The sequence below is a fragment of the Cuculus canorus genome, chromosome 1 (assembly GCF_017976375.1).
Source record: "Cuculus canorus isolate bCucCan1 chromosome 1, bCucCan1.pri, whole genome shotgun sequence".
NCBI lineage: Eukaryota > Metazoa > Chordata > Aves > Cuculiformes > Cuculidae > Cuculus > Cuculus canorus.
Genome location: NC_071401.1, coordinates 201,348,667 through 201,365,521, shown reverse-complemented (window position 1 = coordinate 201,365,521; position 16,855 = coordinate 201,348,667). Strand labels below are relative to the sequence as shown.

The 16,855-nt window shown below is 41.8% G+C and overlaps 1 protein-coding gene across 4 annotated transcripts in view; it reads left to right on the top strand.

Moving 5' to 3' along the window:
• CAMK1D (calcium/calmodulin dependent protein kinase ID) overlaps positions 1-16,855 on the top strand; it is a 239,589-nt gene that overhangs the window by 173,295 nt on the left and 49,439 nt on the right. For all 4 annotated transcript variants that reach the window (XM_054073244.1, XM_054073261.1, XM_009568859.2 and 1 more), the window contains exon 4: positions 16,136-16,274. In XM_054073244.1, the coding sequence (XP_053929219.1) occupies positions 16,136-16,274 (139 nt within the window). The remainder of the gene's footprint in view (positions 1-16,135; positions 16,275-16,855) is intronic.

Genomic DNA, 16,855 nt, shown 5'->3' with positions numbered 1-16,855 from the left:
TCTAAAAATGGAAAAAAGATATAAAACATTACAGCGTAAATGCATCATTCGTGCTCTGTGAACAGCTCACATTTACTACAAAACCAGGGCAAAATCTTGTCTGAAATTCCATATATTTAAATTTTCCTTTCACACATCTTATGATGTTTAATTTCTCTGTATTTGTGCTCTAGGCCAGCCAATTTAGCTCAGCATCAGAGGAAGTCAAGAGCTCAAGAGACAAATTTTAATTAGAAGGCAATCAAACCACCAGATGGCTCCCTGATGTCTTAAATCTCCACTTGGGTGAAATAAATTGACTTTTCCTGAGTACAGTGATAGAGTAGATTTTAAACAATGCCCCAAAGCTGAAACATAAAGTAGTTTTGCATAGTTGTGAGAATAATTTGTAGACTCTGAGGCATTTGTTGAAATGTTTTATTTGTTTAATAAAAAGCATTAATGTCTGAATCACCGGTTGCTTTTGTGGTGTGCCCCATGATCTGTGCTCAGGATGGCTTTTGTTTCAAAATTTTTTTAATGTATGGGTTTAATTGTACCAAATTACAGAAAATAAAGAAAAAATAAATTAATTCTTCCCAGGTCTCAGTTTCAGAGTTGTGCCCCTTATAAAAATGGTGGCAGTTTGTGATCCGAACCCCCCCAGCACTGGTGGATGTGGGATGGGTATTTCCTAGGTGGGGTGATAAGGGCAGAGGAACGAGGTGACCTCCCAAAATCAGTGATCTATAAGCAGGGATGGGACATGGTACAGAAGCAGAGTTGTGAGATAAACTGAGCATTGCCAGTACTCTATACCAGGAGAGGCCAAAAGGAAGAAACCTTCATCAGAGAGAAAGGGGAGAACAGCACGGCAGAGATGAAACCTTGTAATGGATTAAAGCCTGCTGAAATCACTTGTGTGTCTGTTTTCTAGGTGACTGCAGTTGTCTTTCCCTGCAGCTCGAGTCTTTCACAGAGTATCTGTAGGATCAAATCTTTATCCTATGTCCCTTCTGTTACTGGGGGACCTTAGAGCCAAATTTAAAGCCCATTTGTGGTTAGGGCACAGAAATGACTGTTCACTGTGGTGATTCAGACCTCAGCATCTCACTGCTCTTTTCAGTGTGGATGTCGAAATATGCCATCCTGCCTTGAGTTGATGGCTCGTGTGCTGGTGTGGACCAGGTGCCAGCAGAGCTACTCTCCTGCAGGGTTTGCATCTGTTGCTGCAGGAGGGAATATCCTAAAACACGGCTGACTGTTAGGCAGTGAATTCAGCTGCTGTATCTAGTTTGGCAGCTCACTCTGAGTTTCTAAGTGATCTACATTTTTGTGCCTATAAATAACGGCAGCAGCAAAAATCGTGGCTATTGTTGTGCTGTCTGTCTCTGGAATAAGCCCAGACTTGTGATCTAACTGCTCCGCCAAGGAGCTGCTGCTTTTTTGCACACTAATTATTGCATTTCAACCTGATCTCCTGACTGTGCTGCCAGGAGTTCCTGGTGTGAAGGTGACCAACAGGAACGTTGCAGAAAGCTCTGGGTCCCAGGGCGGTCCTACACTGCAGGAACAACCTGATTGCAACTGCGATGCCATTGTCCCTTCCACATCGCTGGGCAAGGTTTGTGGTGGTGCCTGCATCGTCTGTATAGGACATCCACACCATCATCGTGTGATGGACACATCAGACTCTCTGAGACTCAGCACCTGGAGTCTCTTGTACTAGAGCCTAGGGAGCCGAGAGGTCCGTTCTTGCAAGCAGAGGTCTTTTGGAATATATTTATAATTGTACAACAGTATTATCAGTCCATTATATTGTCAATACTTCCTTGAATCCAGAGACACTGCTGTGTGTGGGATGTGCTGCTCCGTTAACATGTTCTCTCTGCTGGGTGACCATATCCTTAAGGAAGCTGAACCATGGAAAAGAATTGTAATATTGCAGCTTCATTTTGCATCTTCAAGTAGGGCTTCAGTCAGCTCTGAAAGTCAAGTTCAGCTGGGTTTGTGTCTAAGCTTCTGGCTTTAGGAGCACTGGGATATCAGGCATTGCCTTGTGGGGAGGCTGCGCACTTCCAGCCTTCGCATTCAGGTGGTGACAATCAACGAAAGCACAGGACATTGGAGCTCAACAACAACAACTATATATATAAAAAAATCATAAAATATCGACTCCATTTTCCCAATAAATAGTTTACTTTGAGTTCTATACAAAGGTGCTTTTAACATACTGGAATAGCATTTTAACAAAAAGCACTTTAGCAAGCAGGTTTCAGCCTGGTGCTTAACAGCTACAAGGGGGGAAACATTTGGCATTTCTGTTTTCCTAGCCTCCTGAGAACACACCAGTAAGATTCCTCCTAATTGAACCCTTAAACTTTTAATGCAGTATCTGGACTGATGCGCATTTGCCATATGTTTTACTGAGATGTTAAATGGGTGACTAAGGCCTTTAGTTGGCCTGTTAAACTGAATTGATGACATTTTAATATTGCACAGGGAATACTACAGCCAAATAGAAAACAGACATCTGTGGCGCTGAGACGGGTCAGTCCTGGCACCGGGCTGAGGACCCAGACCGGGGAGTTGAGTTCTTGCAACCAGAGCAGCATAAATAACACAGCCAGAGCAGAGCAGCATTTTCAGCAGTTGCTTTGGATGTTCATACCTGCTTATAACTCGTTATTTAAGGGCTGTCTAAAAGCACTTTATAAATCATTGGCATGAAGTCTGTTTTCCATAGCGGTCTGTAACAAACAGTTGAAGTGAATGGCTTCTCCCACTATATAAATACACCTGGTTTGCCTGCTGCAGAGGCGGATGTGCTCGCTCTCTCTGCAAGACCAAAATTGGCTTGGTAATTTTTCAGATAGTTATTGAAGACATAGGCTAAGATTACCATCTACTAAAAGCATGACAGGATGAACGTATGTCTTAAAGGGATGAATTTGGCTCCTTACAAAGGTTAATGGAACAACTGATACTAACTTGAATGGACCCCATTACTGCTCTGTGACATTAACGTCAATAAGGCAGTCACAATGCTGAGTAAGTGTTATGGCACTGAGGGAGTCTTGAGTTATTTTCTGAGAGGTGGAACATTTTTAGAAGGAAGCATGGAAAACACCCTGTGGTTTAGGGCACTTTCCAAGAGTTGGAGCTATTGGCTTGAATCCCCCTCTTCTTTCTTCCAGTTGGAGTGGGGAACGGAGTTTGTGCCCCACATCCTGGGAGCTTTGTAGCTCAGAGTTGGCTGCATGGTGAGTCTTGACCCGTTGGCAGTGGTGGTGCCAGGCTTATCTGAACCATGCATTTAATTGTAGATGTCTAATTCCCCCTTGAAGGACCTATGTCCATTTTTAGATTCATCCTTCAGTGCCTTGCCCAAAGTTGCAGAGGAAATTGGAGGCAGAGCAAAGGTTAAACACCATTCCCCTGCCTTGCTGCTGTTGCCTTGGCCATGCGGGAAAGTACAATGGTCCCACTTGTCTCAAACCTCCCTGCCCACCAGCATGAGGGACCTGGAGAGAAGAACTGTGGGCTGTGTGGCTGCGATCACTTTGTGAATATCAGATTATTACTGCAGTAATAATTTCTTTACCAGATCTGGTTTTAACGAGACTCTTTTAGTCATGCAAGCAAGCAAAGATTGCCTGATTGGCAGAGATGTCAGGCCATCTAGTTGTGAATATTTAACATCTTAGCACTTCTCTTTGGTCTTTTCCTTAGGAGCAGCATAACAGCAGTTTACTGATTTGAATGTATTGGCTTAGGGAGACTCAGTGCTTCCCTGGCAGTGCCTGGACTGAGGGCACAGAGTTTTAATAGTTTCCTCTATTTGCAGTCTCAGAATCACTCTCAGGCAGATAACCAGTTACTCAGATAAGACTAGAGTAGCTACTATAGATAAGTTTCCTATTGACACGGTCTGTGCCAGAATAAAATTTGCTTCAATCTAATTGTTCTGCTATAGAATTGCTCCACTACCTTGCTGTGTCCTTCTTCATACGTAATCTTCGGTTATTGCTAGTCACACTGGCTGTGCACTTGCTTCCTTGTCAAGCCCCAAATTAACACCATTTGAGTGAAATCCTCCACTGTGGTAATCATTGCCACACCACTGACACATCTGGGTCTATCCTACTCCGTATTTGCCCATTGCTTGTCAGACGCTATAACCGAATGCAGGACACTAGGAATCCCTGCGCAGGGCTCGTGAGCCCCGCAGCCATAGTCTGTATTTCAGTTTTGCCCATCAGTTTTTGCAGTGTGCTCTGACTGTCTGTCAGCAAAAAATACCCTAAATGTCTGGCTGTTTTCTAAACTCTCTGGTGTTCTTAATTTGTAAATCACACAGCCCATATGGGGCATACTGAGTTGTTATAGTGACAGTTCAAATCAGCTTGGCATTGCACCCATCAGAGCAACGCATTGCTTTTCCAGAGGTGGAATAAGGTCCTCAACCACATGTGCTGGCTTACAACTCATTCGTGGCCAGTCTGCTGGGTCAAAAGAACTGTTGGATGCTTTGGAGACTGGGGGCTTTGGGGGAAATGGGAACCAGATCTCACTTTTTGCCTACTCTCCTTTGGGGTGGTGCTTCCCAAAAGCTGCCTTTGGGGTGCCACGCCTGGAAGGGGGATTTTTATGGTGGTGTTGTGCAGGATGGACCGGAATGTCACTGTGCTCTTTGCCAGCACCACTGCCATCCTCACACTGATGGTCTCATCTTGAGAAGATGATCCAGGTACCTGCTGCGAGATAGAGAAGAGTCTTTGAACTGTGCTCTATCGGGCTTTTGGTTCTGGATGTAGCTCCCACAAATTACGGCATCTGAGGCAATCTAGTTTAGCTTATCTCCTTTTTTCCAGCTAAGTTTGATTATTTGTTGCATCAGTCATAGTTTTTTCTTTTTTCAAACATCAGCTTTTACAGTTCATCACTAATTCACCTATTAAAAGATATTACGGAAATAGACACAGCGATGATAACACAAACTCCTGAAATACTGAGCATGAACTATAAGGGTTTGCTTGTTGGTGTTGGTTTGCTCTTCAGTCTTGAAAATAAAATTACTGTGAAGCTACTTGTGTTGATTAATGAAGAATTAGCTGGAGACTTTAATTTTCTGTGTCAAGGCAACTGTGTAAATTGTTAGGTTAGACAACTGCCTTGGAGTAATAATGTATAAGTGGGTATTTAAAATCTCTCCGTAGGCCATGGGACACTCTCTGTAAAAACCAGAATGTCTGACAGCTGGCCAGCCTGATTTGTTAAGACTCAGGAGCAAATAAACCTTTAAAAATAACAGATACATAAAATCTTCCCTCTTTCACTGGAGTCCTCATTATTAACACGAACATGTGTTTGTTTTCATCTGTGTGATTAGATTCTTGGAAGTCATCTCCATGATGAATTAATTATTTCCATTAGAAACATCTCAATGGCCTGGATTAAATCAGCCACCAGTAAGGCAATAATTGAAGAATTATTGAAATAAGCCCCGGGGCACATTTGTTTTATGTAGGACATTCTGGAAACTTTCTCTTTTGTGTACTATATCTTTCAACAAATACTTTCCCTCCAGGGAGGATTTTATTCTATTTTTTTTTTTTAAAGGCAGCAAATTCAGCTGTTGCGCAGAATAAAACCAGTAAATCTGTGGCTGTGGCACCTGGTTTTAGTGCCAGGCAGCCAACATGGACTGAGCAAGCACAGAATGCTGTTGGCAGGATTGTCCTCTCTGTCCTCTCCGCGCCCAGCTGGTTTCACTTGTGGTTTCCCAGCATTTTTGGAGGCTGTCCAGTTCTGCCTGGTTGCTTCACAGGCTGCTGGCGGCACCTCGTTCTTCCCGTCTCTCATGGGGATGCTGTAGACAGCATCTCCTTGAGCAGCTCATCCCACAGTAGTTGAAGAACAGAAATCACATGAGCCTTCATGCGTCACATGCCCAACTTCTATTATTTTTTGGGGAATATCAAGAATTAGGACCAGATGCCTTTTTTTTTTTTTTAAGAAACTATCTCTTTTGTACATCATAAATCTTCCCTCAAGGCTCTGAGAGAATATCTCTGCTTCCCACCCTCCAGCCAAACAACAATAAATCAGTAGATCCTCCTCGCCCCTGCATGCCTTAACTGTGCAAAGGGCACTGCTTGGAAATTAACTGTTGCTAATGGGAGATAGCAGATGGCATTCTGCAAATAAACATGAAGCTTTAGTTGCAAGTGCCATTCCTGGCCCATCAGCAGTGCAGAAGCAACATCACAAGTCACATCCACTCACAGACTTCCTGCATGGAACTGGAAAAGAATGGGTAACGTGAAAAAATGCAATTAATGGGGTAAGTGAGAGGAAAATCCCAGATGGGACATGGCAAGGTGGGATTTGGACCAGTGTGTTTGCCATAAACTGCTTTTAACAACGTTGATCTAGTTGTGTATGCCACTCATCCTCACTCACCATGGCCTGCGTCTACTCTTCCCCTGACTGGACAAGATTAATCAACTTCTGTACAATCCTGAGGTCTCCAGTTCAATTCCTGCCCTGATGGTTCTTTCAATGACATTAAAAGTGCCTTTGCAGCTCCGGTTGAAACAGAAATTTACTGGCTAGAGATATAACATTGCTATACACAGTCACATAACTTCTAGTTAGCTGTGACTGCATCTATTCTGTAAGAATTCAGTTTGACGTCTCTCTACACTGCTCGAAATTGGAGAAATTCACTATCTGCTGTGGAAAATGGGGATATCTTGTTTGGACGGTGATAAAATAAGCATCTTGAGATCTAGTAGAGTGAACAAATTATGTTCAGAAGAGAGTGGTAATTGGAGACACTATTCTATTTAGAATCATAGAATCGTGCCTATATTCCTGGAGCTAGGCAGGGCACATGTAAGCAGTGTCCACGTGGGATGTATTCACTCAGCTTAGCTCATCCAAGACATAGAATCATAGAATTGAATCACAGAATCATTAGGGTTGGAAAAGACCTCTAAGGTCATCAAGTCCAACCATCAGCCCAACACCACTAAACCATGTCCCGAAGTGCCATATCTACACATTTTTCGAATACCTCCAGGGAAGGAGACTCCACCACTTCCCGGGGCACCCTGTTCCAATGCTTCACCATTCTTGCAGTAAAGAAGTTTTTCCTGATATGCAATCTAAACCTCTCCTGGTGCAACTTGAGTCCATTTCCTCTCATCTTATCACTTGTTACTTGTGAGGTGAGACCAACACCCACCTCGCTACAACCTCCTTTCAGGTAGTTGTAGAGGGCGAGATGAGACCAACACCCACCTCTCTACAACCTCCTTTCAGGTAGTTGTAGAGGGTGATAAATTCTCCCCTCAGGCTCCTCTTCTCCAGACTAAACAATCCCAGTTCCCTCAGCTGCTCCTCGTAAGACTTAGGTAGATATAGATCATATTTGATTCAATATTGAAATACAGATATTTAGTACTAGTCCGTATCCTGTTCAGAAATGGCCAAATTGTTACTAATGCAGAAGTGACTGGAGATACTTAATATGGTAATTTAAGTTTCCAAGTGGAGAACTGGAAATGAGCATCACAGTATATGCACGCAGCTTCTAGTTACCTTTCACAGAGGCTGTGAAAATACCTTTTTAATATAATTTTTTTTGAGAGAAACACCAGATAGAAGCAGGAAAAATGAAGTTACCAAAACTTAAAAGGAGCAAGGTTGCTTTAATATGGCTAAAGAGTCTGCAGTCGGTGTTGAAAGGGATCCAGTGACAGGACATCAGAATTTATAATCAGGAAAAACCTCGATGTAATTAGTCAGTGCGTGTAATTAACCACTGGACAAAGCAGACAAGGGATTAGTGGTATCTTCTAAGTCAAGCCTGGCTACACTGCTAAATGATAGTCTTTTGTCCAGCCAGGAGCTATTTATCTGAGGCAAAAATTGTACTGTCTTTGTTTTGTCTGGGGTCAGATTAGATTATCATAATGGCTTTAAAATCTATGAATCTGTCATATTTGATTTTAAGTGAGTGAATCAAAAGACTCCCTTAGTGTAGGTATGCACATTCAGACCAAAGTTGAGTGAACAATTCAATAATTAATCTGATGAGCACAAACATAAGAACATAAGCATCGTTTTAATGGGTCATACCAAAGGTTCATCTGTTCCAGGATTGTTCCTCAGATGACAAAGGCTTTTGTCTTAAATCCACCACCTGCTAATTCCATTAGATACTCAATTTCTCATCTGTGATGTGAAATAATTCCTTATATTTCCCTTTTCCATGCTCCATCCTTTTCATGATTTTGTAGAGCGCTATTGTATCTCCTCTGTCATTTCTTTTCTTGGTAAATGTGATCTCTCTTTTCGTGGAGAAGCTCTCTGGTCCTGCTTGTTGTTTTTCTTCTCTGCACTTTCCCAAGTTTAACTATACTTTTGGCCAAAGCATCTTGGGGACTCTTTTCCGTCAAGGCTGTCGAGATGGGATTTGTCTGAATGAACACAGAAGTGGACATTCCTATTCCTCACAGCCTGAAGAATGTCTTGAGCAGCATCACACCCTAGAAATGCCTCCTTCCTTGTGTTGGCTGAAGGAGATGAGGCTGGTAGCTCAGACATGGGTGCTAATTCTGCAGGCTTGCAAGACTGGGTGAGATGAACTTTGTCAAAATGTTGAAGGTGTGAGTGTGCCATGGATGTTTACAGGGACACATAATTTTCTCATTTGCTTTCAGTTTTGTCCCAAGCCTTTTGCTTGCTTTTTCGTAGCCACAGAGCATTTCAGTGAACTGTCCTTGTAACTCAAATATTTTTTCCCATTTTTATAGATAACCTTAAATTGTGCATGTGCCACAGATTGTTTTTTCCTTTCATTTACTTTAGTTGCTTGCAGATTTCTTAAGAAATGCTTCATTATAAGCAACTAGAATTCTGTGGTTTTTCTTTATCAATTCTCTGCAAATTTCTTTACACAGTCTCAAAAACCATAGGGCACATTAATGACTTTTTGCAATGTATGTAAATATAGTTGCTGTAAGAGTTTTATAGAACAAGATACCTATATGATTTAGAGTTAGGTTGGTTTATTTGATTCTAATGTTTAGTTCCTTGTGTATTGTTTCTACCAACCGCTTGCACAAGGTGAATTTTGCAACAGCATATATTGAGTGCATTTCTTTTTTTTGCTTCAAAATAAATTTTTCTTGAGTGTGTTTGTCCAGGACAGAAGAACAACTCAAAGCTGTATGTCCTAGGGAAAAACTAAAGAAAAGTAGACTTTATGTGTGATACAGATGATATGAGGAGCTTCAGAGCTCTTTCTGCACTGGAGCAAGTATTATGCTTAACGTCAGCTGTTCCCATGATGACATCTGCCTGCAAGCGTACTTGTTAGAAAGCATAGGGAAATGAGACTCAGAAAAACAAATAGACACACAAAAGCAAATTTCTGTTAAGTGCTATTGACAGAAAAGCTGGGCTGTTTAAGCTCCATCTGAGAGTGACTTTACAGTACTTTTCTGTGATCCTTTTTGATTTTTAGTGCTGCATTCATCTTACTATTCATAATTGCTTACTATATATTGCATAATTTACAGTGTTGATTTTCAATTACATCAATTCTCATTATTTAAAAGTCTGTTCTTCCTAGTTGATGCTGGCAGGACATTGAGGTTGGTTTCCATTGGAAAACAAGTCAAAAGGAAAACAAACCCAACCTATTAGTACTGAAACATGACCTACTTTTAAATTGCTGTCAGGTGAGGAATCTCCTCCAGGTTTTAACTATCCACTTATTTTATGGAGAGCTGGAGGAATATGACAGCAGTTAGGAAATATATTGTTCCAGCCCTCAGACACTGGAAAATGTGTTTTCTGTAGTAATTTGTCTGCAGAGTTCTACTTTCCTGTTTTCTAGAGACAAAATGGGAATCTTTAAGGCAACAAAATCACTTAAGTGTAGATACATATATACACAAATACATACATTTACAAAAAATGAGCAGGGGTGTGCTTGGGCTGATTTACTGATATTGCGTGTAAGGAAATTAATAAATCAGGGAGTAATTGCTTCTTTAAAACTAAACTTTTGAGCTGTTTAATGCACACTGTTCATATTTTAATGAGTGTTTTTTTTAAATGCTGTAGTTTTTTTCAGGGTAAAACCTATGGTGAATACATTGTATGCATGGATTCACATGTGGTGACATCAAACTGTTGATTGACATGGAGGACACAGGTGAAAGTCACCATTGCTGAGCTTTAGTTTTGGCTTTTCCTTTAATGCAAAGTCATGAAGAAAACCAAACTGGATAGCCAACATATATGTCATAGAATCATAGAACAGCGTGGGTTGGAAGAGACGTTTAAAAGTCTTTTAGTCCAACCCCTGCAATGAGCAAGAACATCTTCAACTAGATCAGGTTTCTCAGAGCCCCATTTGATCTGCTTGCATGTTTCTAGGGATGAGGCTTCTACCACCCATCTGGGCAACCTGTTCCAGTGTTTCGCCATCCTCCATGACAAGGAGCACACTTGAGTGTGATCAGGCTGCTAATACTAGATGATTCCTTGGCTCCTGTGGAGGTGCCAATCAAAATATAAGAGCTCAGAGGAGTGGGAAAAAAATGTGCCCATCTTCAGCTCTCCACAGCTACTTGAAAGGAGGTTGTAGAGAGGTGGCTGCTGGCCTCTTCTCCCAAGTGACAGGGGACAGGACAAAGGGGAATGGCCTCAAGCTGTGCCAGGGGAGGTTCAGACTGGACATCAGGAAAAAATGTTTCACAGGAAGGATCATGAGGCACTGGCATCATGAGGCTGCCCTAGGAGGTGGTTGAGTCTCCATCCCTGGAGGTATTTAAAAGATGGGTAGACGAGGTGCTCAGGGACATGAGGTGCTCAGGGCCATGGTTTAGTGGCAGGTAGGAATGGTTGGACTCGATGATCTAAGAGGTCTTTTCCAAACTAGTGATTCTACGATTCTGTCGTCATGGTGTTTGTATACCTCAGCAGAGCACTAAAGATAGGAAAGTTTGCTATGATATTCCTTAAGATTTCATTGCATGGTAGGGTTATCAGTGCAGGTTTCTTTACTACAGATAAATGCCTCATAAATAGTGATAGCAGCACTGGGGGAATGTTGCTGTAGCTGGCAGGTCCTAGGTCTCCATGTACCACTGCCTGGGGGAACAAGCATAGATGGAGGCAAGTGGGCTGTTGGCATTTGAAAGGCTGTCATAAGCTGTCAATCAGTAAGGTTTAGTCACAAGAAACTTAAAAACCTGAGATCCTTTGTCATTTGGTTGCTGTTAGTGCTGCCACACTTCTTACTGCTGACAGAACCAGGGGAAATTTTTAATGTTGAATATTTGAATACTAACTAAAATTTTGAATAAAACAAGACAACATTGACTGTGAAAAATCATGGACCTCAAAAGAACTCTGCAGTAGGGCTTCTGTTAAGGAAAATGTTTTCTCCAAAGATTTTAACTGCCAAACTGCATTACACCCTTGAGCTGAGCTTTCCGGAGACTTAATGGTCTTGTCCCACTGGAAACAGTATTCTGTTCTCCAAAGCACAACCTCACTACAGCTGCTCAGCAAATGTCATATGAAACTTTTAATGCTGGAAAAAAACAGTTTTATCTCACTCAATTTGGTTCTGAGAGATGATGGTATCATTTTTGCCCAAACGTCTCCAAAACAGCTCCTCAGAGTGAGAAGTAGCACTCTGGTGCAGCCACCATTGCTGTGGTGATGAAAGGCTGAGGAACCCCGGAATAAATCCTGCTGCAAGGTTGCATTGAACAGCACTATCAAAGGAGAGAGTACTAACACATCTATCCGTGTCTGTCTACACCTGTGTTATGGAAAAAAAAAGCCAAAATTAAACTTGCATCCTTTCTTCAGTAGCCTCGGAGTGTATATTTATCTTACCATTAGATTTTTAAGGTGGGTGATTTAAAGCTGCAATAACAAGGAAAGTCTTTGCCTCATTCAGGCTGAATATTTTATGATGTGCTGCAAATGAGAAAGCCAGTGCAGTTTTCCGAGACGTGTACTGAATAAGGCAAGTCTCTGTAGGATGCAGAGTATTTCTATAGCAATATCTGTCCCTGCCTGATTAACACCTTAGATTATTAGCACAAGGAGAATTTTAATCACACACTTTTATTTGCAAAAGGTCAGGCTGAATAATCATAATGTTCCTTTCTGGGTCTAAAATCTATTAATCTGTTTACTCATTTTCTTTTTACGTGTTACATCGTTTGAACAATGAGTCGAGGGCAGCCAATTTCTCTTTCATTTCGAACAGTGAGCTGGCTGAGTTTGCTCTCTGGTTCTCATGCCTTTTCACAATGCAAAGGAAGTTTAAAGCCAAACAGAAAGCCCCTCCATTAAAATCAAAATAAACTTTAAAAATGGAAATATTTGTATTAATAAGAATTCCTTCAGTAGAGAAAACTAGTGCTCAAAGCCAGAACTTCCCAGGAATGGTCCCTTCAGTCTTTCTTATCTCACCTCACACTTCCAGTTTCATGCCCCAGGGGCCGAGTTATGTGCTTTTTCTGATTTATATTGTAGGAAATTGCAAACATGTTAACTTCAGATCAATGAACTGTTCACGGGTTTAGGGTAGTGTTCTTATTTTAACTATGTTTCATATTGGCCTGCGATGTCTCCTGCTCCAAGTTTCTGAAATCAGCCCTCCTTTTGCTTGGCATCCCTAATCTGCAGGTTTAAATAGTATTTGCAAGTCCCTAGGGATGTCTGCCTCCTTTCGCTGGTTATTCTAACCCAGCCTGGTGGGGCTTTGATGCCCTGTCCAATGGAGGCTGGATCATAGCTTGAACTGCAGTAAAGCATTCGTTGAACTCCGTGTGCTTCTGGGGGAAAAGCCTACAAGCTCTGAGTAGCTTTGATGGGATTCTCCATGTGAATTCACCACTGATGAGTTCACCAATATGACTTTTGACAAAAAGCAATTAAACTGTCAGGCAGTAAACAATCCAGAGCAATTCCAGTCAGTACTCCAAAGGAGGAAAACATCAATGTTTTGCCAAATGGCAATGCAGTCAAAGTGATATTTCAAAGGGTGTTATTTTTCAAGCTCCTAAAACAAGCGGAAAGGTTCCTACAGTTGATAACACCGGGGAATGCAGGGGTGAATAAATGAGAGGATTTATCTGTACACACAGATGGTACCAGCAAGAGAAAGAAAGGGTAACATGAATACATTAATATCAATATATGACTAAGATATTTTTAATTCCAGAATTTATTTGTTCTTTTATTCGTATATTTTTTTTACTGCAAGGCTAGCATATGCTCAGATGCTCTCCCTCAGTTGTCCTTGCTGGTTTGCTCCTGGAACAGCATTGATTTCTGTCCCTCCTTGGGCACCATATAGGCAGCAGCATTCCCAATGATATTATGGTTGAGTTGACCCTATTTTGGAGGAGAAATGCCATATGGACATAAGCTCCACACAGAAAGTAGCTATGGCCTTGGGGGCTGAGTTGCAGAGCATCCCTGGGAGGTGAACTCCAGCTGTGACACTTGCGCACAGCAGGGAGACTCCACAAGTGAGTGCAAACACGTAATGCAAATCCCACGTACGTAACACAGAGTCACCACACGAATAGATAGGAGCAAAGATGATACCTGAACTCTTTCTGTGTACCTGGGCTGCTTTTGCCACTCTGAATAAGCAAGTGGCTGTGAATTTAGCAGCTGCTTCTCCTGAGTTCTTAGATTAAGCCTTGGTTTGCAAGGCATCATTTAAGGGTTGCAAATATTTTCCATGTGTTGAAAGAAAACTATAAACAGATTGAGACTGGGTACAGTAGATCCACTGGGTTAAGTTTGAATAAGAAAAGCTTTTCATTAAAGAATGAAGCTTAAGGGGGGTGGGGAGTGAGCTGGCATGGGGAGAAACGTTGTCATTTTAATGAATAAATATTTGTTTAAGTATACTCTTTGCAAATGTCAGAGGAGAGAGCCCTTGCGCAGGAAAGCATGTGACGTATATCAGTATCTACTAAACAGCCCATATCTTGAATATAACAAAACTGTATGAAGTTGCAAAACGGCACAGTGTTTTCACAGGGAAATGTGCTATATTCAGTCATATTAATTACTGTGTGGGATCAATTTTCAGTGCAATCAATCCACGGGAAACAAAAGGGCTGCAGGGGAAATATAAAAAGACAGTCAACTAATAGGAGGGAGATTCAATAAAACTGTATCTGCCTTCAGCGAACAGTGAGGTGTGTCCGTTCTCCCCCCCGCACAAGGCATGCGGTGGTTTGGACATAGAGTCTAAGTCTTTGAGGGACTCGGAGCAACACCCTGTATATATAAAGAGGTGTGTATATACAAATATGATAAATACAAATCCTACTGTGAGAAACTGTGAAAGAAAGAGTTGTAATTGAAGTTTTTCTGTGCAGTGTTCAGGGTGTCGTCTCCAAGCAGGTTGTTGTGTGATGGCACTGCTGCTGGTGCAGCCTCTACCTGCTATGCCCTCCTTCCCCACTGTGCTGTAAGTCATAGACCTTCCAACTAGGTCCACTATCAGGGTGTTTTTGTCACCCTGCTGTCATCCAGGCACTGCTGCTTCAGCCCTTTTCTGCTGGCAGCAAGCAGCAAACTCCAGGGCTGTTGGTATGCCCAGAGGTCTCCTGGGTGGATTTCAGAACCTGGGTGAACTTCAACTTTACTGCAGAGTTTCAGTTTAATGCCAACATTTCAGCAAGGTATTTGGTTTGTTTGCCTAGCACATAATAGGAGGATTATCTGGTTTGGGTTTCTTTATTATTTCTGAGGTTGCTTTGACTTTTCGAAGTTGAATGTGTTCATTCTTAGTGGTAGCCTTCTCTTCCATTCCAAACTCCAAACTTCTCTGGGAAGTGACTTCATGGCATTATTCAAGCAGATTATTGCTTAGAATGGCTGTGGCTGAATTACCTAGTGTTCATATAATGGCAAGCTCCCACTCCATGTGTATTTAATGATGGTAATAATTTATTATTTTGCCTTTATTAGGCTCGTTTTTAAAGAAAGTTTTACTGTGCTATTTATGATATGCTAAGTGGTGCAACTTGCTGAAAAAACATATCACATACATTTTGTTTTTTAATAGGTTTTGCTTGTTAAAATGGAAATCTTTTATTTACCAGAGTAGGGCAGGTTTTTGCTGACAGTTTTATTATTTCAATTACTCAAACATTTCTTTCCTCTTTTGTTTCCCCAGATACTCCTCCAGGTAGTTTTTATGTATCCGTTCTTTATTTAAGATTGGGTTCAGAATGTGTCATTTCTAGCAGGGCAGAGGAAAAGTGTAATATAGCACACATTAAATAGTGGTATGTCAAAGTTTTGTTTTCTTTCCTCTTCAGGCTGTGGAATCCCTTCCCTACCTGTGTCATGTGGTGATTAATCAGACTGATAATCTGCTCTCCCTCATCAATAACTGTCTACTACCAGTGCTGGGCAGAGGCTGTGCTTTGCCTGAAGAGTTTGTTGTGGCTGGTAGATGAACGTACCTCTATGAGTAAATGCGGGGGGGACCCCTGAGATCCTTTAAATTTGCCAGAGACCAGAAGTCCTTTAATGAACTAACGCTCTATAGGAACAGCAGTAACTACTGTATGCATTTTACTTGCCAGTGGGGAAAGGAGAATGGGACCATTCCTCCAGGGCAAAACCCAAGCCTTGGTCAGTGGAGTGGAAAATGAGCCCCAGGGGATCATACTAGTAGGGAGCTTTACAAGTTCAGTGAGTCAGCGCCAGCAGGAAGGGTAGACCAAATTTGCCTATACGGAGTGCACTAGGGTGAGACAGCATGGAAACTGGTGTTTGCTTCCCTGGTTCTTGCTAGAGCATAGTTGTGGTTTCCTTCTGCAAGTTCTAGAGAGTTGTTGACCGCTCTCTGATGTGTGATATATTTTATTTCCCATTATAGCATGACCAGTGCTTGGACTATGAGAAAACCAAACCCAAATGTTTGTTGGGGCAGCGAGGGAGTTCCCAGAGTTCCAGGTGGACGTGTACTCTGACTCCCTGTGACTAGTGTATGGCCTTGACCATCCTTTTAATGAAGTAGAAACCACATTACAAAGCATGTCCTCAGATTTCTGCATCCCATTATGTTTTCCAGAGTGTCTGGAGGAGAGCTTTTCGACCGCATCGTTGAGAAAGGGTTCTATACCGAGAAGGATGCCAGCACCCTGATCCGGCAGGTGTTGGATGCTGTCTACTACCTGCACCGAATGGGCATCGTACACAGAGATCTCAAGGTACGACCGTAGCACGACTCAGCCCTCTGGGCAACGTTAATAAAAGTTGCTTAATTATATGAGTCTGATGCATGTAAGTCCAGCCTTCAGCTGGGAGTGGCTGTTCCAGTAAAGTTTTGTTGTAAGATGGATGCTTTGAAGTCTCTGCATCCTTCCATCATAATTGGTCTTGATGAGGATGCTGCAATCAGTGCTGCTACAATGGAAGTTTTGCACACACCATGGGGGAAAAAAGTCCTTCATTAAGACCTGAAATGTTACATTAAGGCAGGAAACTCATCCCAACTGGGATAGAAGTGTTTACTGCAATAAAGTATCTTGCAGATTTGCTGTGCTATATTTGTTTTCACTTATTAATAATTTCTAACAATAAATAGCGTGGGAAAGTTGAGTGATTTACTATCATACTATTTGGACCAGTGTTTTTGGAGACACTGCTATCAGTGAGGATTCTTCTAAGGAACATTGTGTGCCAATTTGATTTTTAGACAGTTTTCCTTTCGGCTGTACCGTGTTATCACATCAAAACCTCTCAGCTTTTCTTATAAAAAAAAAAAACCAACAAAACCAAAACATTATTT